Here is a 27,818-nt window from a genome sequence, read left to right as displayed (position 1 = left end):
GAAGAAAAACACACAAAAAGAGAGAGTTCAATTTTTTTAAATTTATTTTCTAAGGCAAAGTAGCCACCCAATTATTTTCAAAGGCTAAGTTAGCTACTCTATTTTCTGAGGCAAAGTAGCCTAAAATTTAGCACTCTCTAAAGTCTAAATGGAACTGAACTGCAGAACTTCATTATCCTGGAGTTCACTTGCATCATTTTTTCTCATGTCTAAAATATCGAACACACCTACACCAAACAAAAATGCATGCTTAATAAATTAAATGTACATGTAGTTATGCTAATTTACTGTCACAAGTCCAGTAAGTCTCATTTTATGCTCCAGTGACACATTCTCCATAGCTCCGAAGATATAAATAAAGACAAAACAACTGAATTTGGGAACTTGAAGCCAAGCAACACTTGATATTTAACAGTCAATGTGGTTTAAACAACTGTTTTTACCTGATTCAATGGCAAAATTTATACAACACATCCTCCACCGTATTGGTTATTTAATGTACACGTATAACAGAAAGTGCAGTCTCGTCATTAGGAACAGACTTTTGATGGGAAGCACATGTAAACTTTTTGATAGTTTTCCATTTCACATACAATGCATTTCATACTGGTGCTCACTGTGCTGTGCATGGTACAGAGAGTCTACAGGAGAGTGAATGTACTAATTCTGAATACATTCAGTTCCCAATCAGCTAAGTGCAAACACTGATGAACACTTCAGTGTTGTAGTCAAGACCCTCACCAAACCACACAGAAGACCGGTCGCACATAACAGGCTGGGTGACAAAGCTACGCTCCGTTTACAGTTCTCATTTGGAATAGCTCCTGATCTGAAGTCAGACTGGAGGCCTTGTGATGTTCTTGTGACGGTCTTGTGACGTTCTTGTGACAGTCTTGTGACAGTCTTGTGACGGTCTTGTGATGTTCTTGTGACGGTCTTGTGATGTTCTTGTGACGGTCTTGTGATGGTCTTGTGATTTTCTTGTGACGGCCTTCTGATGTTCTTGTGACGGTCTTGTGATGGTCTTAAGAGGTCTCGACTACAACACTGGAATTCTCAGCAAAGAGGACCAGGATCCAACACAAGCCAACAATTTTATGCATCCCATAAGTGTCCAGAAGGTGCCCTTGCTTTGCTCAATAACATAGGACCTTGACCATCTCTCTTCGGAGTACATCCAATCCTTTGCTTTACCTCACCTTGAAGGTGGCATGCATCCGTGCACTCCAGCTCCTTTAAATGTCTCCATGCGTCCACTGCTCTTTCCATGTTTCTTTCGCCGGGCCATGGCCTGCTGTCGCTTCTTTTCAATTTCAGTCTGGCTGCAGACTTTCTGACAATTCCCTGCAGAACAAGAGGCAAGATATGTTGTACACTAGGTGGTTCCATTAGTGTATTTTACAAATGGGGCCAATTCTTTTGAAAAATAAGTTGATGAGGCATTTGTGCATCGTGTTATACATCAGCAATGGTAAAAAAAAAAACCAGAGGAATTTTTGTAAGGCAAAGCATTAATATTCATTTAATAGCTAAAAAGGTTCAGGCCATGCATCTTGGTAAGACCCATGTCACTCTATGCCCAAACCATAACTTCATATCAAACAAGAACATGATGATGTGAAAAATGATCAACAAAGTAGCTGTGATTGATTCATAATTTGGCAAGATTTGGGGCAGAATGTGTCTTGCTTGGCTTGCTGTTATTAAAATGTCTTCAGAACAGATCATTTTAAGAAAGCCGAAATCCAAACTCAGTTTACAGAACGTGTATGACTTTTTCAATTTATAAACTTACCAGTTTGAGCAGGAGGAACAATGGGTTTGAGATGACTCCTTGATGAAACTGGAGGGTCATGTGATAATAAGTGTGTCAATCCTGACATGCTTTGCTGCCATTTATGATCTTTTGGGGCCACCTTGACAGATGCTGAAATGGTTCTTGTAGCAGTAACAGATTTGGTGTCTGCGGTAGAAGACGGTTGTCGCTGAGGTGAGTCCATCCCAGTGCACAGTGATATCAACATGTCATCCGTCAGACTACCGTCAAATGGGTCTGCGGCCGACTCTTGATTGATTGGAGGCTCAGTGTTTGTCTTCTTCAGGGTACCGTTTGTGGACGCACTGATGGTACCTACCACTGACCTTGTGAGGCCAGTCACTAGCTTGGGCTGATTAGTGCTGCCTGTCTGAGGGTTGAATTTACTGGCTTGGTTGCTGTTACAGGCTGGTGGGTTTGGCTTGAAGGATCCAGTTGAGGATTGCTGTCCAGTTGTATTGGTCTTCTCCAATGCCTCAGCCTGGGACAATTGCTCGAGCAAAGTCTCATCGTCTAGACAGCCACTCCACACACTGTCGTCATAGTCAGCTGATGCCGGGCCCATGACTGACTGACTCCTTGTCAGCCTATCGCTGGATGAGGTGCTGGAGCTGGACTGGCCAAAGGAGACTTGGCCCAAGTTCGAGTGGCCTGTGCTGGCTTGACTGGTGCTAGAGGGATGGGAAACGTTGATGGACTGTTCAGGGGGTGACTGGCTGATTTTGGACTTAAACACAAATGAGCGTCCAATGTTGGCCCGACCTGCAGTTGAATGACCTGAATTTGACTTAACAGTGACTGCTTTACAAACGGTAGACCGAGTTGTGGATGACTGACCCTTACTGGACTGACCAGTCATCAAATGGCCTGAATAGATCTGAAAACCAGTACTGGAGTGTGACGAAGACAACTGAGGAGTCTTGTACTGACCAGTGACCATATGGCCAGCATTTAACTGGTCACTGGTCAAATGGCCAGGTTTTAACTGAGATGTGGATGGCTGATAAGTGCTAGACTGACAAGTAATCGAACAGCCAGAATTTGCCTTAACAGTGACTGCCTGACCAGTGGTGACCTGAGGTATAGATGTTTGGCCTGACCTTAAGTGATTAGTGACCAGATGGTTAGCATTTGAATGACCAGGGGCTGCTTGACTAGTAATGGACTGAAATGTGGACGTTTGACCTGACCTACACTGACCAGTGACAAGACAACTATTATTTGATTTACCAACATTGACCAACTGATCTGTATTGAAGTGAGAAATTGACGATAAATGAGCAATTGACTGACTAGTGATAACAGTGCCAGCATTTGACGTAACGGTAACTGGCTGTCCAATGGTGGCCACAGATGTACAGATTTGGCCAGTACTAGAAAGACCTCTAAGCACATGGCCGGCATGGGACTTACCAACAATGACTGACTGACCTGTATTGGTTGACGATTTGTGACCAATTGACAGACCAGTCACCAAATAGCCAGTATTTGACTTACCAGAGAATGACTGACCACTGAGGGACTGTGAGGTAGATCTTTGGCAAGTACTAGACTGACCAGCGGCAAAACCGTGAGTATTTGACTTACCAATGACCAATTGACCATTATCGGCTTTGGAAAGAGATGCTTGACCAGTGCTGGACTGACCAGTGACTAAACATCCCACGTTTGTCTTACCAGTGACTGACTGACCAGAGTTGAACACAGAGGTTGATGATTGGGAAGTACCGGATTTATCAGCGAGCAAAGAGCCTGAATTTAACTTGGAAGCAATGGGTTGAGAAACACTGCACTGAACAAGTGGCTGACCTGACAATGACTGAACAACTTTCGACTGAGCAATAGGCATTCGATGAGTGTTGGACTGACCAGTGACCAAAGAGTTGGCATTTGTCTGACCATTGACTGACTGACCAACCTTAGACTGGGAAGTGGGCACTCGACAAGCACTGGACTGAACAGTCATCAAACTGCTACCGTCTGACTGACCGGAGGCTGATTGAGTAACCTTTGACTTGGAGACGTCTGGTCGACCAGAATTTGACTGATCACAAACTAAGTGACCACTGTTGAACTGCGAGATTGACAATGTTCCAGTGTCAGACTGGTCAGTGATGAACTGCCTTGTATTTGCTTGATGATGGGAGACATGGTGGGCATCATTTGGTGCTGGTTTATCCCTGCTGACGTTTTCGGTCACAAGTTGTTTCTGAGAGAGTTGTTGTCCAGTATGCACAGGCTCCTTTTGTTGGAGTTGTTTAGTACAAAGAGGCTCCTGATGTCCTTCAGGAATTGTGGAATTCTCCTCCATGTGTCCGCCCATGGCATCCTTGGAGACACTGAACATTAGTACAACAGGCAAACACACTTATTTTCAATTCAATATCGTAGGGCTCTAGTCAAAACAAGAACTCTTGTGAAAGATCAGCGAACAAGTGCGAAGCCAGAAAAAAGGAGGAAATTCGAAGTTGCTCTAGATTTTTGCAGTGTTTTCAATTTGTAACAGCATATTCCCATAGTAAAAAACAAACAAACAAACAAATCCAGCTGATCTATGGTAAAATTGCACACCTTGGTAAAATCTTGAATTTGTCCCTCTGGTTGCAGTAACTTGCCAACTGCCCTTTTGCCACATTAGATGGCTTCCAGAACAGTTTTCCAGACAAAAATCAAGGAAAGCAATAAGAAATCCACAACCTACAGCCTCACCTATTGTTGATTGCGTTGGCTATTTTCTCTAGCTCTGCTTGGAGGAGGGACACCCTGCCCGATGTCTTCCTGCGTGTTATCTTGGGTTTAGAGCTGAAATTGGAACGGCAAAGCAAAGGTGATATCATCATTAAACATTGTGGATAATGAAAACAAGGACTTCTCAAAAGCACCCTAGGCACTGTAGCTTGCAAGCCTGAAGAAACCTGTTGAGAGGAGACAGTGAGAAGCAGTTGCAGTTTTAGAGGTGGGAGGAAACCCCCAATGAATATTCTGGGTAAAACCTGCAGAATCAGCAAGGGACTGAAAAGCCTAATCCACATGCGGACCGAGCCGGGAATCGAACCCAGGCCGCAGAGGCGAAAGATGAGTAAAGAGCCACTACACCAACCTGAATTCCTTTACAGGGTTGTTGGTGTGGGGGGAAATAGGAAAAAAAACAGGTGCAACGATTTAGACATGTCACCATTCCTACAGCAGGATTCATGTACTTTCAACTATAACTAAGTCCCAAATCATTCAAATAACTTGCAGTGTTTCCTGTGCTACTTTGTAAAGGTGCAGGGTGAAGCGGGCCAACTCTTCCCGTCCTTCCCTTCAGATCAAGTTTCAGACATGCAGTGTTATAGATAAATTTCTGGCCAGAAACCCTGAAATAAGTAACTGATTGTTTCTGTGGAACAGCTAAGTATAGTCTTATCAACTAAATACCAAAGAATCACAAGCATTGGAAGTTACATTAAAGGTTAATATATACCTTTCTTGGTCGGTTGGACCTAGGGTTTTTCTGACAACACTGAGGTCCACTGCTGGATGGCTAGGGCTACGACTCATCCATAAACCGAGAAGAGGCATGTCTGCAGGATCATTATCCTAGGGAATAAACATCCATGACAACGCATTTTAAATTGATGACTTACTAATTTCCTGCATAGCGCGGGGCCTCAACGTGGATCAATGTTTCTGTTCAAATCCATGACTTTTTTTTGCCAGCAGCCAAAAAAAATTGGTAAGCAACAGTTCCGTTCAACAGTAAAGTCATGCTTTCATGTTCCAGTGCGGTTACTTAAGAACAGTTTTTTTACACTCTGTGAAAACCTAGTGAGATTTTATCACAAGAGACCTTTGCATGAGAAAGCATCGAGGCCAACTTTATTGTATTTGTTGGATTATAAATGTACCTATCCTGAATTACACAATGAAGTATTTTGTGTGATCTAAAATTAAAGAAAACAACAGTATGCAGCATACGTAAGAATATGTATGACTGACAATTGCTAGGCTTATGCTAAAAGCATGTCCAGTAATTTCAAACTTTGATCGAGGATAATTTAGTTGTAATAAAACAGGTAACGTTCACTTAACCCCTTCGTGCCGGGATGCGGCTAGAGCCGCCGTAAAAATTGAGATCCTCAGCCCACTTTTCAGCTATTATTCTCAGCCCACGCTTGAGCGACCACGGTGAAAGAAGGCAGACCCTGGCTCTCGTATATATGGTGATTAGTCTTTATGTGTAGCCCAGAAATGAAAAGACCGAATTTGCATCATAATCACCGGCTTCACAATAGTCCCCACTTTGAAAAGAGGCAACGGGAATGTGGAAGCGTGAGTAGAGCTGCATACCACCAAACAATCAGCCTTTTCACTGTGAATTCAAAGCGTGCAGAGCACGCAGGGCCACAAACCGAGAATTTGCGGTTTGGCAGGTGGCCTTCGTGGCCAAGCGAGTCTGGAATTCTTGGAGTCGGCTTTCGGAAAGAAATTCCCATCGTCAAGGGGTTGGAAATTTTATTTTCATTCCGTCTGACTACCTTTCTAGCTTATACAAATTTGAAATGATACGTGAGTTGGTGCAAATTTGAACATAAGATTCTCTGGCACAGATAACATAGTTCAGAATGGATGCTGTTTTCCCTCCCGGTGAGTTACAACCTATCTCATTCAAACACATATACCCTACAAGTTTAGCTCCCTTCTCAACAAACTACCAGAGATCACCCATCATGGCAAAATAGCCCACATGACTATGCCATGATCACGACGAGGTACAGTCTAAGCGCCGAGTTTACTAATGGGTCGGGTCAGAAATAGCCTTGCACAGATAAGACTCTTCATGACAAACTTACAGTGTTCCCTGTGGGACTGTTGACACACTGGACCATCTCGGATATATCCCCTGCCTTATTGCGCCCATTGCGACCTGCAAAGGATCGAAGGAACTAAGAAAATGTATTCCGGATGTCACTATCATTTTATACCTTTCATCACTGCAATTTATGGGAACATGTTCATTTATTAGAGGCCCCGACCTCATGAATGAGGCAGTGGTCTCCCAGCTCCTGAGATTTAACTGATGGCTGTGTGCTGTGATCATGACATCATTTGTTATTGTAGTCTAGTCCACTACAAGCCCCTGCAAGTCCAGCATGAATCACTCAGTGTTAGGCCAAGTCACGGCCTATTCAAATGTACTGTGACAAAAACATTCCTCGCCCTCTTACTTATGACTGGCCTTGTGAAGGGATTTGCGATGGGCTCGACTGCAACATTGGCTTCCTGTCAATGTGTCTGATACACCAGTGTGCAATTACACTGAAATTAAACCTGGCTGTGCTTTGATGTGGTGAAGAAAATTGGATGTAGGGATTGACGGCCAAGATGAAGGCAGTCAGCAGACCACCACCTCTACCCCATTCCGCTTTCACCATAATCATCATTGTACTCATTGTAACCACCAATGTCTTCACCAAGAACCGCGATCGATCTTTCTTTCCTCTCTTCCTTTGTCAGTCTTACGATCATCTTCATGTATCTCAAATCTCACTTTTTCTTACCGATTCTCCGCTGTAAATGGGCTGTGGGCGAGTTGCCGTCCCAGATTATTTCAGTGTCAGATTCACTATGGGAATTGTTTAGCATCCGTCGCCCTGCAGTGGTGAACAAATGCACTATGAAAACCCCTTTTCTATTGTGTACAAATGTCAACTTTGTTATGACACTTGCAAATCTTTTTAAACCTCATTTAAATGGAAAACTGAAAAATTTACATGTCGAGGTATAATTATATTTTCCAAAGCTTACCCCATTTTTTTAATTCTTAACTGAAAGACACACTGGCAGACTAGCATTGTCGGACAGTCACTGGATCCCCATTCATTTCCTTGAATTTATCAATAAAGCCAACAATCTCAGAATACCCAGCACAGTACTTCATGCATTTCTTACCTGAGTAGATCTTGGACCTACAGTCTGGGCTGACGTAAGCAGTGGATATGATGTTGCTGTCTGTCTGGGGTTCTGCTTTGCGCCTTCTTAAGCTGCTGAATGAATGGAAAGCAAACTGAAATTCCTACATAATGCATTAATTATTATTAATAGGTACAATGCAACAGGGTCTGCTTTCACAAAGTACAGCTTTGCCCTCTGCAGAATGTAGCAGCCTGTCATGATTAGTCACTGATTTCACAACAATCTAGGGGGTCAATGAAAATACCCACAACTGCCTACAGCCCATAACCCTAACTCACTTGGAATTCGTTTCTGGCAGCCAAACCCTACCACTTTGCAGGAATCCAATGGTACACTGTCTGGGCTTTCTAAACTTCTACAGGGTACCAAGTCTCCAGTAAAATAACAGCGGCTGGGCACACCATTTTGCTATCCTCAGAAAATCTCTGGAAATCCTCCTGGTGGCCACACTTTGTTTTAATACAAACCTTCAAAAGGTTGACCTTATTTTCAACTTCTGTTTCATTTTTTCAGAGGTTACTTTACTGCCATTTCAGTTTTTACACTAATGAGTACAAGCAAACCTGTGATTCAATCCTCAGGAAGAAATCCTGATGTTACATTGGTGTGTACAAATGTTCTCTTCTCTGTTGATTCATTGTTGTTTATATCATCACCAACACCACGAAGTAGCACTCAACTTCACTTGCGTGCTACCATGCTTTGTGAAAACCATGTTTCACAAGTAGCACTCGTGTGTTTTGTCAATATGGCATGGATAAAAACACTTTGAAAGGTCTAAGATGATTTGATTCACCCGTAAATGTGACTTAACTAGAAGATGCTCTTAAAACTTGTTTTAACTGTTAAATTAAGGAAAAAGTCAATTCCTGAAAATGACAATCCATGGAGCACGTGCCACACGGCACCAAGCGCTACTTTGTGAAAATAAAAATAACATCTTTCTGTAAAAGACGTGCTGAAGTGGCGCACACATCTATGAATGAGTACTGCTCCGTAGTGTTGATGACAATATGAATAGCAATAAGCAAGCATCAATCCCTGTCTCAGAAATGTTTTCAGTAAGTAAATTCTGGGTTCACAATTTAAATAGAAAAACCTATGCCCTGGAATTATGTCTTCCCTGGATGACATCACAACAACAGTGCCCTCAGTTGTCGAGGAAAGCTTGAAAAATTTTAAGTGTTTAATTAAAAAAAGCACACTTTTCAATGCATATAACCAAATTGGAATGTAAAAGAGGTTGCATCCATTAAAGATTAGTACAAACTTGCAGAAAAATTGTGTCTAAGAAAAATCAATTATATATCCTGTGGATGTGCCTATTTTGGTAACCAGAATTAGAAGCCGTTACTGTGGTGGCACAATGTTCGTGTACGGGTGGTACGCCAATGTTGCATGCCACTCCAACCAATAGGGTGTCTTCAATTACCAAATGCACACACGCTCCAAGCTCAAGAATGTGAGTGTGAGCGTGGTGCCACTGCAGTCAAAGGTGTCTCCTCTAATTAGTCAATAAATAAAAGAGAATTCAATAATTTTGTGCCTGCAATCCAGGCTGACACGGAGTAGCTGTTGCAGTTTACCAATTTACGGTCTGAGATACTTGTCCCACCCACAGCACTTGGAGAGGAGAAGTTCACTTTTATTACACATATGTCCAGAAACCAAATGGTCAAAAGAGACAGGCTTCCATCTGAGTTTTACCGTGATGAGATTTTCATCTTTTTGGCTGATCCTGGGTCTGGCCTGGTGAGATTGATGTCATGTTTTTCTCGTCGCCTCTTACTCATCTCAAAGACAAAAGAAATCACATCAAGTAGGTTGTGTAAGTTTTGGTACCGTCCCTTGTTGAACTCCTAATCTGTGTAAAAACAAAGAAGTACACTGCAATATCATTCAGAATATCGCATATCAAATTGCTTTCAAACAACCTGACACTCTGATACCTCATCAACTGTGATTTCAATACATGTATAGAATCACAGCTGAACTCCATTGATGAGAGCACTCCTAATACATTCTGCTTATAACGAGGATATTTTTAGGTCCAAATTCTTTGTTTTTGTGCCTGATAGTGATAATACAAGGTTCCTGTTACAAAATGTAATCTGCAAAGTCCAAAGAACCTCTTAACGAGGCTCAACCGTATATTCAATTGGGTTCATGCACAGTGTTTATTCTTCCTGAAATATAACATTATTATTAATAAAAAGTGATATAATGTCCTAAAAAGTGAAATTTAGCTAAACAAATTCCAAAGCATGTACTTAGGAGACAGGTTTTCTAGTTTTTTCAGACAAGTCCCACAGGTTTGCACAGAGGGTGACACTGACACACTACCTGAATACAGGGGAATCCTACCTCCATGAGGGGAATCAAGTTCAGTTCAGTTCACTTTATTTTTCACATAATTACTGTAAAGAAACAGTTTCACAAAGTGTACAGGTTTGTGGATATGGAACTCTTTCCAATAAAACTGTAAAAGTGCCTAAGCTACGCCAGTTGTCATCAATTTGCAACTCCATGCTCAGTCATGTCAGTCATGCATAAATACTAAAATGGTACTTGGTACACAGTACTACTACTACTAGTACTAGGCCTAGTCTGTAGTGCTAGTACTACTATAGTACTAGTACTAGGCCTATCACATTTTAAAATTTTAACGTCACGCAGTGCATGCATTTTAAACTTGTTGATGCTCTTTCTGAGGAATCTAAAAGTAAGGATTTATGCTCTGCGTACAAATTAAGGAAAGCGAAGTGATTTATTACCTCAAGAAAAAGCGAAGTATTCTACCTCCATGATTCAAGTAAATTAGTTGATAACCAGCCTCAACATTATTTTACAAAAATACCGCCTCTATGTGTAGCGCCCCCACGTGACGGATCTAAGCGGGGTTTAGAATCGCTATCTAGACCTTCCCTGTGATATAAGATAACCTGAAATTAAAGGCACCCGACGATTGTAGATCATCAAGAAAACATGTTCAACGAGTTCGCGGGTCTCCCGCTTGCCCCAGTACAGTCTTGGCAAAGTGGCAGTAAAGTTGACATTGAACATTCTTCAGAAGACCGTAAGTTCACATTAAAAGTGTGTTCCACAAGACCACAGAGCTTTAGTTACATTTTGCCTTTTTAAGCTCGTTAAGATGGCAACACTTTAGTGACTCGTCAGTTTGCTAGTGCAGTGAGTGGCCTGTCCGACCGGCGGCATTTGGCCATAAAATGAAGGTGGGAAGAGAAAAATTTGCATATTGGTACCCGCGCGGAGTTATGACGTAGTATGTACTAGTGGCAGTACTGCGCGATGGAGGAAGTCAGAGTAGTCTGCATTTTTCCCAGGGTATGCAGGGACCAGCGGCCGCCATGTTGAACATTATGAAAATCTCTTTTTGAGTGGAACTAAATCATCTTTTGGGGGTAATATTTCCACAGTTAAATGTCAAATTTATTCACTGCGACTTTTGGAATAACGTAACAGTGTTTTAAGCATAGGACACCAGTATTGCGAGACAGTGCAGTTGAAATTTAAAGAGACGTTAGTGGGTTACCACAGGTTTGTTGATTTCTGTAATTTTTGAGAAGTCCGTCATGCTTGTGTGGGTCATGCTATTTAGCGTCAACACAAGTCGAGCGTCAACAAAATTTTAAGCCTTTTTATGCAAATATTTTATATTTACAATATTAATAAGGCTCCTACATACCATATTCAGTGTATCATGTTATTGAAAATGATATTTGAGTGTGGAAATTTGAGCAACAAATTCGGGCCTGCCCTGCGGCCCGACCAGCTGCCTTCTTGTTTTCGCGTGGACGGTTGAGTGAAGAAAGATAGCAGCCTCCGTACATCGTGAGAAAGTTTTGTTTTTCTGCGTTAATCGGCAAGCAAATTCGATGTTTCTCTTACACAGTGGCAGGTCTTAGAGGTTCTAAATTATGATAAAACTGCTTTTAAATATTAAGTTTAGAGGGTATTTTGTGTTAACGCTTTGTTGACGCTAGTTGTATGTCCGTCTTGTGTACATTCTGTACTGAAAAATGTATAGGCTAATGCGTGTAACGTTATATCCGTTAGTTGTTAGGCCTGTGTCCTAACCTGCCATTTATAACATCTGTCCCAAGGAGGAAAGAATTCCATACATTGACATTCATGACGTTGCTGAACACCCTGTGAACAAACTCTATAAGACTGGTGTGAAATATTCCAAGTGGGATACCTCAATATTGTCATCGTTAAATTTAACTTTTTAGAGCTTATTACTGCTCTCAGGTGACAAATAGGTCACGGCAATGATATAAATGGTGGCATCCCTATATGGAATTCTTTCTCCCAACTATCCAATAGTTGGTACGTCCCAGCTAAAGTGCTGCACTTGGATTGGCCTAACTAGAAAATAATATATTTTTGCCAAATGTGCCGATAATTTGTTTATATCAGCAATGTGTGCTTATAGAATGACATACCTTTGGTTGAATAACTTTTTTCGTTAGATGACTAAAATGGAAACAGTGCAAAAGTAAAAGAAGAATTCACCAAATGTAAAAAAGAGTTCCATATACGGACAACACTTGATGCCCCTGCGCGCAAACCTAAAGGTTTGAAAAATGCTCTAGATTTTTGTTTGCTAAATTTCACTTTTTGGGACATGTTACCACTTCCGGACGGCTGTTGTAATATTTTAAGGGAAAATTTGTGTTGTCCTTATATGGAACTCTTTGTTGTCCGTATATGGAACTCTTTCCAAAAAAGCCCAAAGCTATCAAAATACCAAATAACAAACATCGTTACTAAATACTGAATGAAAAGACAGACCTTTAAAAAGTATGGGGCAAATGTGAATTATGACGTAGAATCTGATTTAAAAAAAGGAAAAAGTTCCATATGTGGGCCTCAGTAATTATTCCCTATAGTGACCTATTACCATCAGAAAGCAAAAACATGTCCAGGAATGTTTAATTTAGATGGGAAAATAGTACCAAGTCATTTACTTAGAGAGACTTTTTTTCAGACCACTCTCATAGGATTTGTGCACAGAGTGTTAGTATAAGAACTCCTTCCCCCAAAAAAATCTGGTAAAAAATGATATGTCTACAAACTTTGGCCGTCCATAGGAACGGTTGCCAAAGTGAGAGTGGTTTATAGAGGAAATGTTCAAGAAGTTTTTATGAAGATGTTAGTGTATATGCCGTGTCACCTTCTTGCATTGAGTAAGGGTGGATAAAAAAAAAACCAAACCCAAAACCAACAAAAACCGAATCTGAGATTGGTGTCAACTGTAAGTAGCCACCTCTCACTTGTGCTCAACCATGTTGCAGTGCGTACAACTTGAATACACTGTGTACATGCTTGTATCATTCTATACATGCAACAGCAGTTGTCATCTTCGAACAGGGCCGCTTCACTCAAATTGCAAGAGGGCGACATTGTCAGAGGTGAGTGCACCCTCAGCAGTCAACGAGTAAAACATTTGTCTTACAGTATTTATTTTGTGTAAAATCTTAACAACTAAGGCATTCACACTTTGCGATATTTGGATGAACTAGCCCTCACCTGTCCAGATCTTTCGAAATGCACATGCAGTTTTTAAAGGACTTTATAGGATTGAGGGAGGGTGCAGCCTACATAGTCTGCTTGAAAATTTAAAAATACAAAGAATGAATCTTGTATGTCCTGTGAAGTTGAAAATTTCAGAAATCTTTGTCCTGTGTGGTGGAAGACTGTTCTTGGCAAAAATGCAATGGACACTTTTGAAGTCAAAAGTATTTCTGCTTTCATTTTCACGAGACTTGATACCCCAGTGTATTGCATCCTGTCGGATAATTGACCATGGTCCTATGAAGACTGTTACTGAATCATTTTCAAGGAAGACTTACCCCATTTTTTTGGTTAATCCTCAGAAATGGGACATTTGCTTGAAATGGTATGAAGGAACCAGCTCTCAGTGCCATCTTTCGTGCTGTAACCAGCATTAAGGAAGTCTTTCAAGATATGTTTGTCTGTGAAGATCTTTTTTGCTTGTAACTGATCACCAACAGCAGTTGATGGATTTGGCAAAATGTGAAGAAAGGAAACATCTGTGGAAGCTGAATTACTCCACTGCAACTGTTGTTAATTCAACTTCAAGTTTGATTCAGGTTTGAATGGAAGTTGGAAGAGACCTTACCTGCACCTTGGGATGAGAATCAACTCGGTAGAAACTGGAAGACAATGCCCTCACCTGAAAACAACATGGAGGATGCAAATGAGGGAACCCCTCACCACAGACAGAACCTCATGGAGGAAGTTTCGGCAACACACTCACCTCCCTCAACAGCTCAAGAGTCGGGAAGCAGGGCAGCCTCCCAAGGAACAGCAGCCAGGTTGCCGAGGCAGACACGAACTTCACCCAGGAAGAACTGTAAAAAATACAGCGAGGGGCAGGAGACGTCGGATGAATCAGGGTCAGAGGACTCAGAATTGGAGGAAGAGTCTGAGTCAGACTCAGATGAGCGGGTGTACTGCAGGTGCGGCGCCCCCAACTCTGACGACATGATCGGATGCGATGGGAAGAATTGCAAGTACGAGTGGTTTCACTTCAAGTGTGTTGGGATCAACCCAAAGAAGGTGCCACGGGGAAAATGGTTCTGTGATTCCTGTCGGATTGTGAAAAATGGCAAGTAATTCAGAATTTGCTTACTTAATAAGTATTGCGTTGTGTGTCTGGAAAATAGCTAAAAAGTCATCAACAAAGATAGGGGAAACTGTTTGAAAGCAACAGGCTGTCGAAACTAAGTCTATTTTTGGTCCAACATTTCCTAAGAATTTATCAGCTGTGTTAAGGTTGGTCTTATAAAGATTAAGTCTTTCAAGTGTAATTTAAACTTGAGTTATCAAACCCTGTTCTGACAGATACTCTAAGGAAACCTCTGTCTCATTAACAGCTTTTATGCCATGCATTTCAATTGCAGGGGTAGATGAGAACTGGAAAGCCAAGCTTAAGCAAGTGTGCCAGGAGATCATGGCCAAGAAGATATCTGTCCCCTCTGCCTCCCTGGCCTACGGCTTCTCCATAGAAGCCATCTCGGAGCAACTGAACTCTAAGCCCATCCTAACCTCTCAGGAGGAGAAGAGGCTGGTGGAGATGGCAGTCAACATGTGCAAGCAGGGTCACTGGATGATGGTGAAGGACAGCGTCGTCCACAGCGTAAAGGTCCTCTTGGACGTGGAGGAGAAGATGGGCATCAAGCGGTTGAATCCCTTCACTAACAACCTGCCGGAGAACGACTGGTGGGAGGCCTTCTGTAAGCGCCACCCCAAGATGGAAGAGCTGAGGAAACAGCATGAGTCTGCAGTGGATAAACCCTCTCTGGAACAGGGTAAGACCAAGGAGGGTTTGTCGGTCCAGGAGACCATCTCAAAACTGTGCCGCTCAACACCACAGGAATCTACTAAAAGATTGAAAAACACAGCCCAGGAGGTTAACCTAAAACACAAGAAGTACAAACTGAAGAAGAACTTAGTCTCAGATCCTGGCCTCAAGAAACCCCAGGCAGCTCATGGAGGAATGTCACGGGGGCCAGAGCCCACTCCCCTGGAGTGTCTGGAAGCTATCATTGTGAAGAAACAGAGACACTTGTTTGAGAAACGGTTCAAGAATGGTGACCAGAGTGACAGTGATGTAGTGTACTCTGCCTGGAGGGCTCTCAAATGTCTCTGTGATGATTCTGAGAAGGAACAGGGTAAGTTAATTAACAGGATAAATCGTGGGAGTTGTTCTGAGATTGGCATCGCTTGTTAGTAGTCAGAGCCTTTTTTTGTCAGTAAACTTCCGCATCTTGCGAGTAGGAAGGCTCTTAGTTCCCTGTTCATGTCCATGTATGTACAGTCAAACACGATTAACATGAGATCGCGCTTAAAACGAGCATATTTCTTCAGTCCCATTCAAAATGTACACATTCCTATGAGAGAAAACTTATTACGAGCTGTGTTAAGACAAGAACACGGACAAGATGAGCACTTTTGCCTAACGGGCAGTGTCAAAAACCGTTGTCCATGGCATTTTTAATACGAGTACAATTGAAAATTCGTCTTCAAAAGCTTAATCCTAGTAATCACAGTAAGTAATTCCTGATGGATCGCATCAGTAGTTCTCCAAAAACGCTAATCCGCTCGGCAATTTGCGCTGCGGTTTAGCCACCAATGACTTGGCGACTCTGTTCGTTGTGCCACTAGAGGGGGCTTTATTCTAGATGACAATAGGTGTTGTGATGTTGCGGCATCAAAGGAGTTTTGATCACAGCGGGTCTTGTCCGAAAGAGGCTTTTTTTAAGCCGAACATGAACAATGTGTGAACCTGACTTGAAAATAGAGCCCCTCCTGCCAATTACAAACCAACGAAAATTCCTCAATTTCAACTCCCTCTTACGTCCGGTCCTTATATAAACTGGTTCTCAAGTTGAACCTTTAGTTACGTGCAACATCGGGTACCAGTTTCCAAGTAGTGCTTTGCTGGGCCACGCTCATGCGTGGTGCGGTTCGGCCGGCCACTTACAACCTCTGTTCTCTGCTGTTGCGTCAAACAAGTAGGCGTATTCGAAATCATAGTTTTATTCATTCGAATCATATTTATTAATATGATTTGAAATTTATTAACCCCTTCGCGCCGGTTATTCTTTTGACCGTGACTGCTGGGCTGTGGTATGTCGTGATTGGAGGGCTTTGTCCTGCAGCAGGCCCCATTGAACCAGCAGCTGCATGGTGAATAGACTGTATGTGTGGTATGCACTAATCCTCACACAAAGCCGCGGTTCTTGGGATCTCCAGGAGCGAAGGGGTTAACAAGTTAAAGGCTGCACATCGAATACTAATCCCGTGCATATACTGTACCGTACGGTACATGTAGGCCTGCAGTACATTGCCGTAGTGTGTAACAATGCTTGCTGGTGCATGACGCCAGGCTTGCACTCTATGAATGGGATAAGTGTCAACACGTATAAGCACGAGGTTTACAGTAAGACAAGGTCTTTTGGAGAGTCCCTTCGAGTTCGCATGAAGCGTGTTTGACTGTACATGTGTTTCTTTCTTGGAGAATGTACATCTTGTAGATCTGGAAATTGTCCCCCTTCCATATACGCTCTTCACTTGCAAAGTACTTCTTGAAATATTTTGATTTTTCTATGCTTTATTTGCCGAGCTTCTTCCAAATTTTGATGTATGTTCCTAAATTTATTTCAGGAAGGAAAGGAAGAGAAATTTCCAAAAATAGTTTCAAGAAAGGTTTACACAAATACCTAGAAGGTTCAGTTACTTGAAGTGTCTGTTTGCAAGTATGCTGCTGATTTCATTTCATCCCTACGTTGTAAAAATGTGAAATGCAACCGTGGTTCTGTGGGATTTATGCTAAACCTGGGGGGGGGTGGGGAATTGAGGTACCTCTGACACCTGTAACCCAACAGCTGTGCTGAAAGATGTTTCTACAATTCTCTCCCAATCAACAAAATAAAATTCAGTTTAGAGAAATACATGTAATGACAAACATAGATTTTTGACATTTTTATGTCCTATTTTAAATTTTCAGATGATCCTAACAAGTTGTGTGTACCACCCACAAAGGGTGACATCCCACCTTGGTCGCCATGTCCCAATGGACCCTTCTACATATCGGACGAATCTAGTAGGACATCGGTGTCCCTGCTGTTGGGGAATCTGGGTAAAAAGCGCAAGAAACGAGCACTGCTGCGGATTGAGTCGATGAAGGCCAAGCAAGGACGTCACTACCTGGAGCCTTGGAGGTTCAGGCTGGGCAGTAAGAGGCAGGTCCTCAAATCTTGGAAGCTTGAAGTAAAGAAGCGAAACCGGAGGAAGAGCTATATCACGCAGCGATTCGAGGGCTACCAGTGAATTTCTTGGCTACATGGTTAGAGGACCTTAAAGCGTGTGATCTTCTGAGCGCATCATGTATTATCTGTGTGAATATTAAGATCAAGTTTGTCGAGTTGTTTAGTGGAAAGAAAATGTGCCTTTTGCAAAAACAGTTTACCGATTAAAAGCTTACGCAGTGCATATGGCTTGTGGCTGGTTCACAGCTGATGCATGTAACTGTTTCACACATTAATTTGAAAGTTCTACTGTAGGTTCCTTTTTAGCACCATGATCTTGCGTTCCATGTTCTCAACCTTAGCTGGTTAGCTTTCGAGATAATGTACCCCAAAATAGCTTATGTACAAATACTGATGTGTGTCAGCCTTGCAGTGATCTCACTACCTTGAAGGCACTTACAAACAAAATGGGCCAAGTTGCACAGTGTAAATTCAATTTGGGAGGGATTCATTACATCAACTGTTCAAAGAATACATGTCTGTTGTCAAAATGAGCTGTTAAAATTTTATGTGGACTCAGACATTAAGAAATCATGATTTTTAATAATTGGCCAGCATCTGTACTGTATACTTAATGATTTTGTTACAATTAACACACAGATTCTCAGGAAAGAATGTAATACATTTTGAAGTACATGTAGTGTCAAATATTTTCAGTTATAAAATTGGTTGAGTTGAAGGTAAAAATAAGCTGAAGTATTCTTTTGAGAACCATTTAGGAAAAATGGAAATGTTGTTTACCTGTTGAATTTTTCTGTGTATTCAAATACATAATTTATGACTCTTAAGTGGTCTCACTATGCTTTCTAAAACATGAAATTTGACTATATTCAAGTAAGCATTGACACAAAGCGATCCATTTCTCTTTTTAGTAGCAAGTATTTAGAAGCATGTCAGAAGTTAATATAATCAGCCCTTTCACTTCAGCGGGGTGCCAGTGGACTTGGAGCGAACATGTTTTGACCAAGCTGGCATTATGTCAGGTGCTTTTTAACCCAAATGACTCCGTCTCGTAGAAGTACCAAAATGTCCAGTGTCTTAGAGTGGCTTTGCATTGATAGCCTCAGCCTTGATACCAATCTAAAAATCATCTTCAAACATAGTCTTGGTTCCATTATCTTTGTGCTGTTTCTTTCCCTTCCCCCTATGTTTTAATCTGTACACATCTCCAACATTAACCTTAATCGCCCAAGGGTTGCTGGACCTAACCTTGCCCCATCACACAAACTTCAACACCTCTCAGTACCCAATCCCACAGACTTCAACAGTATTCCTCTTGCAGGAGTACTGAATCCCACAAACTTCAACAGGTCTTTACCTGTGTGATTCTGTTTGATTGGGTACAGCAGGCCCACTGTACAGTTCAAAGAGTGTGGACAGGTAGTACCTATTCAAACAAACTTACACGCCATCATGCTGCATATCCATCCCCAACTGCTGGGATAAAGTGAGAGGGCCACATTACCAATTCAGTCCAAATTCAACAGGGTATGTGCAGGCCCACAGTACCCATCCACACAAAATGAAACACCAGATAGTAAGCTACCAGTACCCAATGCCACAAACTCACACACTTCACTGGCGTTGAATTCTGTGTGGTGAGGAAGGTTGGGGTTTATTTTTATTCTTTCCACTGTGCATTTGATTGTGTAATGAATTATGTTGTGTGAGTGTTGATTTCTTCCATCATCTTCCTGTACATTACACCCTCTCTTCATCAAATATGTTCAAGTGCTGCAGTGTGGATATATACACACGGGCAACAAAAATCTAGTAACATCTTGAGCCAAGACTACTACAACTGAAAAATAAGAAGGACTGATACAGTCTTCTAGTCATTGAATGAAGCATGCATGTGCAAGGGGGAAAACAGTAGAAGTTATATGAGCATGCAAGAACAAAAGAGACAGGAAAATTATTTTAATTGGTTGCATGCCAAAATAAAAGGTATATATAGAAGTATTGAGGCCGAGTCATGAATTTCAATGGCAAAATAAAGGAAATGACATTGATTTTATTTACATGTACGTGTAGTTATTTACAGGTATCTGCAGTTTGTGTAGTTAATAACATTTACTGCTTCCCCAAACACTTGTCTTTGATCAGGTCCGTTTTTGTTAAGTCCAGTTTCCAAAAGAAAAACACAAAGACCTTCCTATTAACGATGTTTGGCATCCCTGAATAAAATTTAGCATGTTGTAGAATCGACTTTTTTACACTGCCGTGTCGGTTCCTTATGAACAATCCAAAACAACACATTGATATACATGCTCCTGAAAAACCCAACTGAATGCGATAGTTTCACCTCTCACCCATTAAGGATCAGAAACGGCAGTTGCTTTATACTTTGCTGAAGATGTTGGTGTGAGGCAGTTTGACATGGGCAGGATAATTTGTAGCATGAAAATGGAAAATACAGGAAATTGTCCGACTATGGTGTGATATCACTGCAAAGTATCGTCGATGCAACTTTTCATGGATAGGTGCTTTGAGGTTGATGGTGGCTTCTGTGTGCGTACACTGGATATGTATATGGTTGCAATATCGGAGCATTTAGGCTTGCTTCATAAATTTTTTTCCATGCTTCACTTATACAGTTCTTCAGCTTCTGCAGAGACCACCCCAGTCATTTTAATAATGCTGGGCTAGTCAGTTGCCTAGGAGACTTGGCAGTCTGACCAGGCAAAGCAACAGCTGGACCGTCAAGATGACGCGCAAGGGCAGACGCCCGCGCAAAGTGCTGGAGGAGGAGTCCTCTGAATCGGAGGAGAACTCTTACGAGTCCCCCAGCGAAGCCAGCGACCAGTCAGGATCGGAGCCAGAAAGAGTGTTCTGCAAGTGTGGGGGTCCCAACACAAAGAACATGATTGGGTGCGACGGGCGTGGATGCCCTTACGAATGGTTGCACTTCGGGTGTGCGGGCATCGATCCCAAGAAGATACCAAAGGGAAAATGGCTGTGTTGGGATTGCCAAAATAAACAAGATGGTGAGTTGTTTAAACTGGATAACAGCTCAGGACTCACCAGAAGATATCAATAAAGAAACTTCAACTCTTAACAGAATTGCTTAAAAGATAAAACTGTAATGTTTTCAAAATGATACAAGTTTTTGGTTTGGTGTTTATCCAAAAGTTGGCCTGTGTAGCTACAACTTAAACAATCGTTGGGTTGATTCCTGATGGAGTGTTTGTAACTTCTCGTGTAACCCATGCTTGATTCTTGGTTGGATTGTTTGAGTTTGGTCCAGTGTGGAGATGCCATTGTGCCATGCCTTGAGGTTTAATGTTTTCAGACTAAAGATTAGTGCAATTCATTTGAGGTTTTTTGAGATTCCTTTTGTTTTTTATGACCAGGCCAGGAAGATATTATATTGTAAAGGGTGTACATGTAATTGTAGTCTGAGAATGTCGGTAAGAAAATTTCCTTCATTTTGTTTTGTAGCTGAAGAAGAACCTGAGGCTCCATCCGGCCAGTTTGTATGTCCAACAACCAACTCGGACAAGGAAAATGACTCTGGAAAGGGTAAATAGTCAATTAGTGATATGTTCTATTATAAAGGAGTTAGCTGTCCCTTGGGGATGATGGTGTGGGGAGTCATTCAGTAATTAATGAACGAGCTTCTCCTGTAGAGGATAGATTTTTTTCTCCCTTGTCAGTGTTGTCAATTGGGGGCCTGAGTTTCTGGTAGTCTTGAGGATGTGATGTCTGCCGATACCCGACCGCCCTTTTGCCGATTAAAAGCAGGAATTGGAACCTAAACCATGCAAACGCTTTACCGGATTGTTACAAATTCAATTGCACAACAATTTTACATCAGTCCATTTTTTTCCTGCTTGTGAAAAATGTCCAACCAACAAAAATTCTGGGGAAAAATAAAAGAAATTAAAGAAGCAGATAGCAATGTTTGACTTTTTTGTGAAAAGGATTGAATTTGCCAGAGTATTTAATTGAGAAAGGGGCATTATATTTGTGTGTGTGCATAGGTCCTGTTACGCACTGCTAGCTGTGCGTTCACTTATTCTACTTGGAATTCAAAAAGAGGGTTTGAGTATCTCAAAACTGCTTTTCTGAAACCATATTTCCTGTTCCATGTCAGCTCAGTCAACCAAATTACTTTTCAGAATTATTTACGTGAAATAGTGACCCTCGGTATGTTTTTGTCTGCTTGAATATAATCTGATGACTGTGAAAGTCTGAACCCTCTCCTTACCACATTGGTCACTGACTTGGCTCTAACTTAGAACAGTTTGAAAATAGTCGTTAGATGTTATGGGGGATGGGACAAATGATACTGAAACGCCAACAGGTGGAGAATCTGATAAATGCGTGTGGTGTTTGCTCACTGTGCAGCTTTCTTGTGAACTGAGATCACCTGTGGTATCCACTTTAGTAAGGATATGCTTCTTGTCAATCATGGCACATGTATTGGTTAATAATGTCTAAGGTGAGTGACATCAACTTTCTATTTTTATACAGCAGCTGATCCCATCATAGAAAGGTCTTTGAACCAAGCTGAGGTGCAGCTTGCCAGCAATCTGAAGCAAGCCTGCGACGCTGTCATTTGCAAAGGAACGAGTGTGAGCGTTGCAGCTCAGATGTTTGGCATTGGTCGCTACGTTCTGAGCGATTGTGTCAATGACCAACTGAAGCGCAATCTGACCAAGGCCTGTCACAGTGTCATGGACAAGAAGTACTCTGTGGAGAAGGCAGCTGCTGCCTTTAACGTCATCCCCGGCATTCTGAAGGAAAGAGTCAAGGCCGTGAAGAACAGCCAGTGCATGCCCGATGGTAGGCGGATAGACAGCCACTCATCATCCAGCACCTCTTTTGAGGAGAACCTACAGCAGGCCTGCATTGCTGTCGTGCTGGACCAGTTTACAATCAACAAGGCCAGCAAGACCTACAACGTACCCCCCGCGATGCTCAAGAACAAGCTCCAGTCAGTACAGGCCCTGACCACAGAGGAAGAGAATGATCTCGTCAAAATGTGCATCCGAATGACAGTGCTGGGCCAGTCAGCTGACATAAAAAGCACAGTGATGTCAAAGATCAAGCAGCTGTTGGATGAAGAGGAGACACGAGGAATCAGGAGATTGCATTCATTCACAAACAACAGGCCAGACGACTTCTGGTGGGACACGTTCCGCAAACGGCACCCAGAGTTTAAGGCAATCGGATCTTGTGATGCCTCCCAAAGCAAAGAACTTGTTTCATCCCAAAGTAACCCAGCTGTTTCACCTGACTATAATCCAGTCCCTTCAAAAGTTATCGTGAATCAGTTTGTGATGCAAACAAAGAAGCAAGGCTCTGAGATATTAGGTATCAAGCCGTTAACTCCTTCACCCCAAAGGAAAAAGGTGTCATCCAATGTCATTCTTAAACCACTCTCCACTAAATCAACCATTCAGAATTCTGACCAGACCACTATTGTGCAATTACTTCCCCCTAACCAGAGTGCCTCAACCCCTTCTGGAATTATTCTGAAGACGCTACCCACTCAATCAGTTGTCCAGATTTCTGGTCAAAACAATACTACTCCTTTAGTCTCAGCCCAGAGCACCTTGGTTCCTTCCAACGTTGTCCCCAAACCATCATCTACCCACGACGTCCAACGTGAACTGATGCTAAAACCCTCAACTACAAACCAAATTTATTACATTCTGTCAGGCCAAATGGTTGCCCCCAAGCAAGTCGTTGTGGTTAAGCAGGGCACCCTTCCTGCCAGTCAAGTTACTCCATGTTCTGAGGCTATTCCAGTAGCCAACATTCCTGAGCCAGCTGTCTCCAATCAGCCTGGATGTGTTGCTGATGTAAACCAGTCTCCTAGAACCCAACAAAAGAGGCTGGATAGCAGTAACCACGTTGATAGCTTGACAAACCCAAATCTGGTCAATGAAGACATCAATTGGGAGACAAGAGCGGGTGATAAAGTGGAAATTGGGGATGCTGGTGTAGTTGTTGCTGCTGAAAAAGTCACAAAGGATGAGCCTGAAATTTCTAACTTTCTGAAAACCACAGAGGAAGCTACTGAGGTTTCACAATTTCTAATCAGTGAGATGGAGCAGACAAATGCAGCTCTTGACAGAAAGGAAGTCATCCTACCCAGTCTGGAGGTTGGAAGTAATGAAGTTGTAGAGACTGACAAGACTGTTTCATCTGAAGCTGCTCAAAATTTCTCAGAAGGTGGAGCCCAAGAGCTCCCCCAGATAAGTGCCATGGGCACTGATGATGATGGTGATGATGAAACCCTGCCCACCCTGCAAGTTGGCACTGAACTCTCACTGCCACGTGTAATCAATGGTTCTGGTGGTGCAGGCCAGATTGGCCAAGTTGTCTCAAATGAAGTAGTAGAGACAAGTCGAGCGTCTTGTAACACTGTCACCCTTTCTGACTGTATAGTTACCCAAAGTGGGTCTTTGCATCCTCTGACCGGCAGTGCTCATGAAGATTCAAGTGGAGTCACTGGTGATGTCATTCAGCCAGGTCAACCGACAGGACCAAATGGGACACCTGTTGCAGCTAAGATTGCTCGACCGTCTACATGTATCGTGGCTGCTAATGTTGCTACCCCCCAGCCCAACCCAGCACTTCCTGCCCCCCAGTTTGTAGAACCTAACATGTGCGCTGTAGCCAACCCAGTGTTGCAACCTTCCCTCGTGTCTTCCACTCCTATCTTGGTGAAAGTTGCCAATCAGACTCTGCAACCTGGTCGGGTCATACTGTCCAAGAATATCATCCGGCAAAACTCGGTTGTCGGCAGCAACCAGATCCTCCCGCAGAACTGCGTTGTCACTGCAAGTAAAGTAGTCCAGTCAGACCCTGTCAAAAATGTGCTGACCACAGATGCCATTACTATGCCAATAATCGGTACTAACAGTGGTATTTCCTTTAAAAAGCTGTCAATGCACCACAGTGCTACAGAAGACAACAAACATGCCCCATCAGTTATCCCACTGTCCACTGGTCCTAAAACAGAGAAGCCTTTGCCGCAGTTTCAGGTGAATTCCAACGGTAACAATAGTGACAGTCATGCATCTGCAAATGTGTTTGTAGCCAAAGGCAAGGTCGACAAGTCCTTGCCTGATGCCCTAACATGTCTTGAAAAAATGCTCACGGACGAGCAGAAACAATCCTTCACATTCCGGCTTCAGATTGGCGATGATCGTCGAGATGATGCTCTCTACAATGCCTGGAAAGCGCTCAAGAGGTTGTATCAGCACAAGAACATCTACGCCATGTACAACAAGAAAGCTCCCCATAGGGATAAGGTGCCTTCTTCCTTCGGTAAGTTCCCTCATGAAAAAAGCAAGTGAGGTTGTGTATTTTTGTTTAGATTGCCTTAGTCAAGCTGTGATGAAACACCATTTGCTACCTCACTTTTAGCAAACCCTCTCAAGGCTGGCTTCAGGTTGGAAACTGGGCATCGTCAAATATTGTACTGGCACTTTCCTTCACAAACCCCAATCGCTGAAGCTCCTTTGAAAAAAAGTGAGTGAATGTGTTAAGCCACTCTACAAAAATCTTTGTGTGGCACATCTGAAGCTGACTTCATGAAATTTTTTATGTAGTGCCGTAACTTTACTAATGCCACATTTTATGGTATCAGATGCACAACATATCATGACACATTTCATGCAATAAAGCTACACATTGGGTAAGTCTGCGACTTGTACAACAAATTGTGGTATCACTGAATCATTTTATTAGATATCGTAAGTTGCTTCAAGCAAGTTGGCAATGAACAGTTTACATGTTCATGTAATGAATGAATCATGTTTTGTTATGGCTCATTGTTAAACTTAAAAGGGGCTATACAAGAAATGTACTTCTTGACATTATAGAGGTAATAACAAACTTGTTCGGAAGTAAGAGAACTTTGGGATTCTCTAATCAGTTCTGATGAAGAAGTGATGGAAATGTTTTTTTCAAAATGCCAGATGGAGATAATTTTATGACTGGTGATGACTGCTGAAATATTGTAAAGGAACAGCCATCATAAAGCCGTGATCACCCTCGTCCAAGAAGTTTAATATACATGTAATTAAAAGATTGGACAACTAAGCAAGTTTTCGTGCAATCAGTACATTGCACAACTGTGCCACAAATTTGTAGTGCAAGGTATCTATACATGGTACAAAGTTATTCATACATTTGTGAAAATAATTATTGTAATGTGATATCCTCACTAATATAAAGAGAAACAGAGATATTGTTAAAATACCTAAATCTAACAACGCTTGATGGTTTTAGTCAATAGACACTCCTTCGGTATCGTCAACTTTCAGTACTGTCCAAAACTATCTGCTTTGTATAAACCTTATTGTATTTGTTTGCCATACCTCACACAAGAAATGAATGATGGAAAATGGGGATTTAATTATTTTGTACTGCTGTTTTGTTCATTAGAAGCAGGGTGATGTTCACATGTGCATATATGTGTACTAACCCGTTACCATAGCTCCATGATTGATTTGTAAAGCAAACATGTACGTAGACTGTCCCTGGGTGAACTGGTGGGAAGTCAACTTTATGTACATATTTGACTTGTGTATGGATCCTCACATAAGCTCTCTGGTTAGCAGAAAAACATCAGTTGATGTGATGGTGAGCGGACCGATCAAAATTTGGCTGTTTTGTGAGGTATGGTAATGATGTTTTCCTATGAACTTTGAGCATAATGGGTTCATTGTTGTCTTCCATGTTGTAACAAAGCACACTGGTTCGGGATTGCTCACTTCTCAGATCTTCCAATGGCTACAAATCTTCTACACGCCCCCCTCATGGATCCAGTCAACCGCGATGACAGCCTGCTGGCAAAGGAGACTAAGGGAGGCCAAAAAGGCTGCCAGCCTGGCTCTGATGTTGTGGCAGAGTTGCGCCGTGGCCGCAAGCGGAGACGAATCTCAGCGGTGCTGGCAAGGAGGGATGCAGAGAGATGTCAGGACAGCAGAAGGTTCCTGGAACCTTGGAAGTACCAAATAAAGATTCCCAGCAAGCGCAAGTGCTTCCTTGCTAGACGTTCTGTGGCCAGCTTGTCTGAAGAGGGACAGTTACATGCAACGACTGAAAATCAAGATCTTCAGATGGAAGAAGAAAGTCTTGAAGATGTTCATCTTCTATGACATGCTCAGCTGAGGGACTTCTCATTTGAACTGAACAGTTTTGCTGTGATTTTTCTGAAAATTCTCAACAGTGCAAAACAGCAACCTCACGGGGTGCATCAACTTAATGCAGGGATAAACTTGGTGATGGATACATGTTGTTCACAAGATGTTAGTCTTCATTTTGTTTTGGAGGACACAGGCTTCCTGGCTTCGTACTCCCACTTTTGTGTGCCACATCTTGAAGTTGTTCAAATGGTCTTAACTCTTTCGAGTAACATGGAATGATAGAAGTGTGGGAGCCTATTACTTACAAAAGCCTCTGCTGTCATAAATGGAAACAATCAAACATATATCTGATTCTCATATAACCCAGAAATTCATATCATTGAGACTTATACCCATTTGTTCATGTGTGGAGCAATATTTATATCAAGAAATGTAAAAGAATTTTCATCATCATATAATAAAAAGGCCACTGAAGGTGGCAGTGATAACTGCTTTTGAAGTAAACGAAAACTATGCCTTTGTTTGAAATGTCACTTTCCAGTACTTTTCTGGAGAGAGGTGTGACGAGAGATCAACTCAAGATAAAAAGATCCCTCTCTTTATGGTCCTAGTTTTTGCCTACTCATGGTTGGCAAACTATGCGTGTAGTTGGACGTTAGCACAAAGAAAAGTCTCATTCATAAGTGCTGGAAAAACTCTTGCAGCTATCAGAGTACTCCATAAAAAGCCCTGCAATTTTAAATGCGAGAAAAAAATCTGCATTTTAAGGTAAAATCTGCTGCCTACTAAGGGCGAGCGTTCTGCAGTTTTTGAACACTCTCACAAATAAATATAGTATTAAACCTTTTCAAAAAAGGTTGGTTTCACTCGGCTGCATGAAGGGGATTCAAGAGCTATGCAGCAGTGAATATCTCAAAATATGGAGGGCCTGACGTTTCAGTCCTAGCAGAATCTTTCTCAAAGGCAAAATGGCAAGGGGACAGGACAAACAAAGAACCAACCAAGTGTGGATGATTGCAAGAGGACAGTGAACATGGCAGTTATGTGATATGAACATGTTTACTTTTATAGTTG

General features: G+C 42.1%; 2 protein-coding genes across 14 annotated transcripts; one reads left to right on the top strand and one right to left on the bottom strand.

Moving 5' to 3' along the window:
• Positions 1-26: 26 nt before the first annotated feature.
• Positions 27-10,736, bottom strand: LOC110985949 (uncharacterized). 2 transcript variants are annotated; one of them, XM_022247449.2, is made up of 9 exons: positions 10,549-10,736; positions 9,482-9,638; positions 7,751-7,845; positions 7,360-7,452; positions 6,652-6,725; positions 5,283-5,398; positions 4,526-4,618; positions 1,796-4,155; positions 27-1,344 (listed from the first exon to the last, which is right to left on the bottom strand). In XM_022247449.2, exons 2-9 carry the CDS (start codon positions 9,565-9,567, stop codon positions 1,196-1,198), a joined length of 3,066 nt encoding a protein of 1,021 aa, XP_022103141.2. In that variant the 5' UTR covers positions 9,568-9,638; positions 10,549-10,736; the 3' UTR covers positions 27-1,195. The 2 variants fall into 2 exon arrangements, with proteins under 2 accessions (XP_022103141.2, XP_022103142.2); XM_022247450.2 differs by having other exon boundaries at positions 7,751-7,842.
• LOC110985947 (uncharacterized) lies at positions 10,725-27,254 on the top strand. 12 transcript variants are annotated; one of them, XM_022247439.2, is made up of 5 exons: positions 10,725-10,850; positions 20,232-20,621; positions 21,076-21,156; positions 22,114-24,918; positions 26,377-27,254. In XM_022247439.2, exons 2-5 carry the CDS (start codon positions 20,342-20,344, stop codon positions 26,754-26,756), a joined length of 3,546 nt encoding a protein of 1,181 aa, XP_022103131.2. In that variant the 5' UTR covers positions 10,725-10,850; positions 20,232-20,341; the 3' UTR covers positions 26,757-27,254. The 12 variants fall into 12 exon arrangements, with proteins under 12 accessions (XP_022103131.2, XP_022103127.2, XP_022103132.2 ...); XM_022247435.2 differs by having other exon boundaries at positions 22,111-24,918; XM_022247445.2 differs by lacking the exons at positions 20,232-20,621; positions 21,076-21,156; positions 22,114-24,918; positions 26,377-27,254 and adding exons at positions 13,152-13,209; positions 13,675-14,429; positions 14,725-15,495; positions 17,334-19,651 and having other exon boundaries at positions 10,739-10,850.
• Positions 27,255-27,818: the final 564 nt, after the last annotated feature.

The sequence above is a fragment of the Acanthaster planci genome, linkage group LG01 (assembly GCF_054643075.1).
Source record: "Acanthaster planci isolate LZ-2023a linkage group LG01, COTS_SCS, whole genome shotgun sequence".
Taxonomy (NCBI): domain Eukaryota; kingdom Metazoa; phylum Echinodermata; class Asteroidea; order Valvatida; family Acanthasteridae; genus Acanthaster; species Acanthaster planci.
This window is presented reverse-complemented; position numbering and strand designations above follow the sequence as displayed.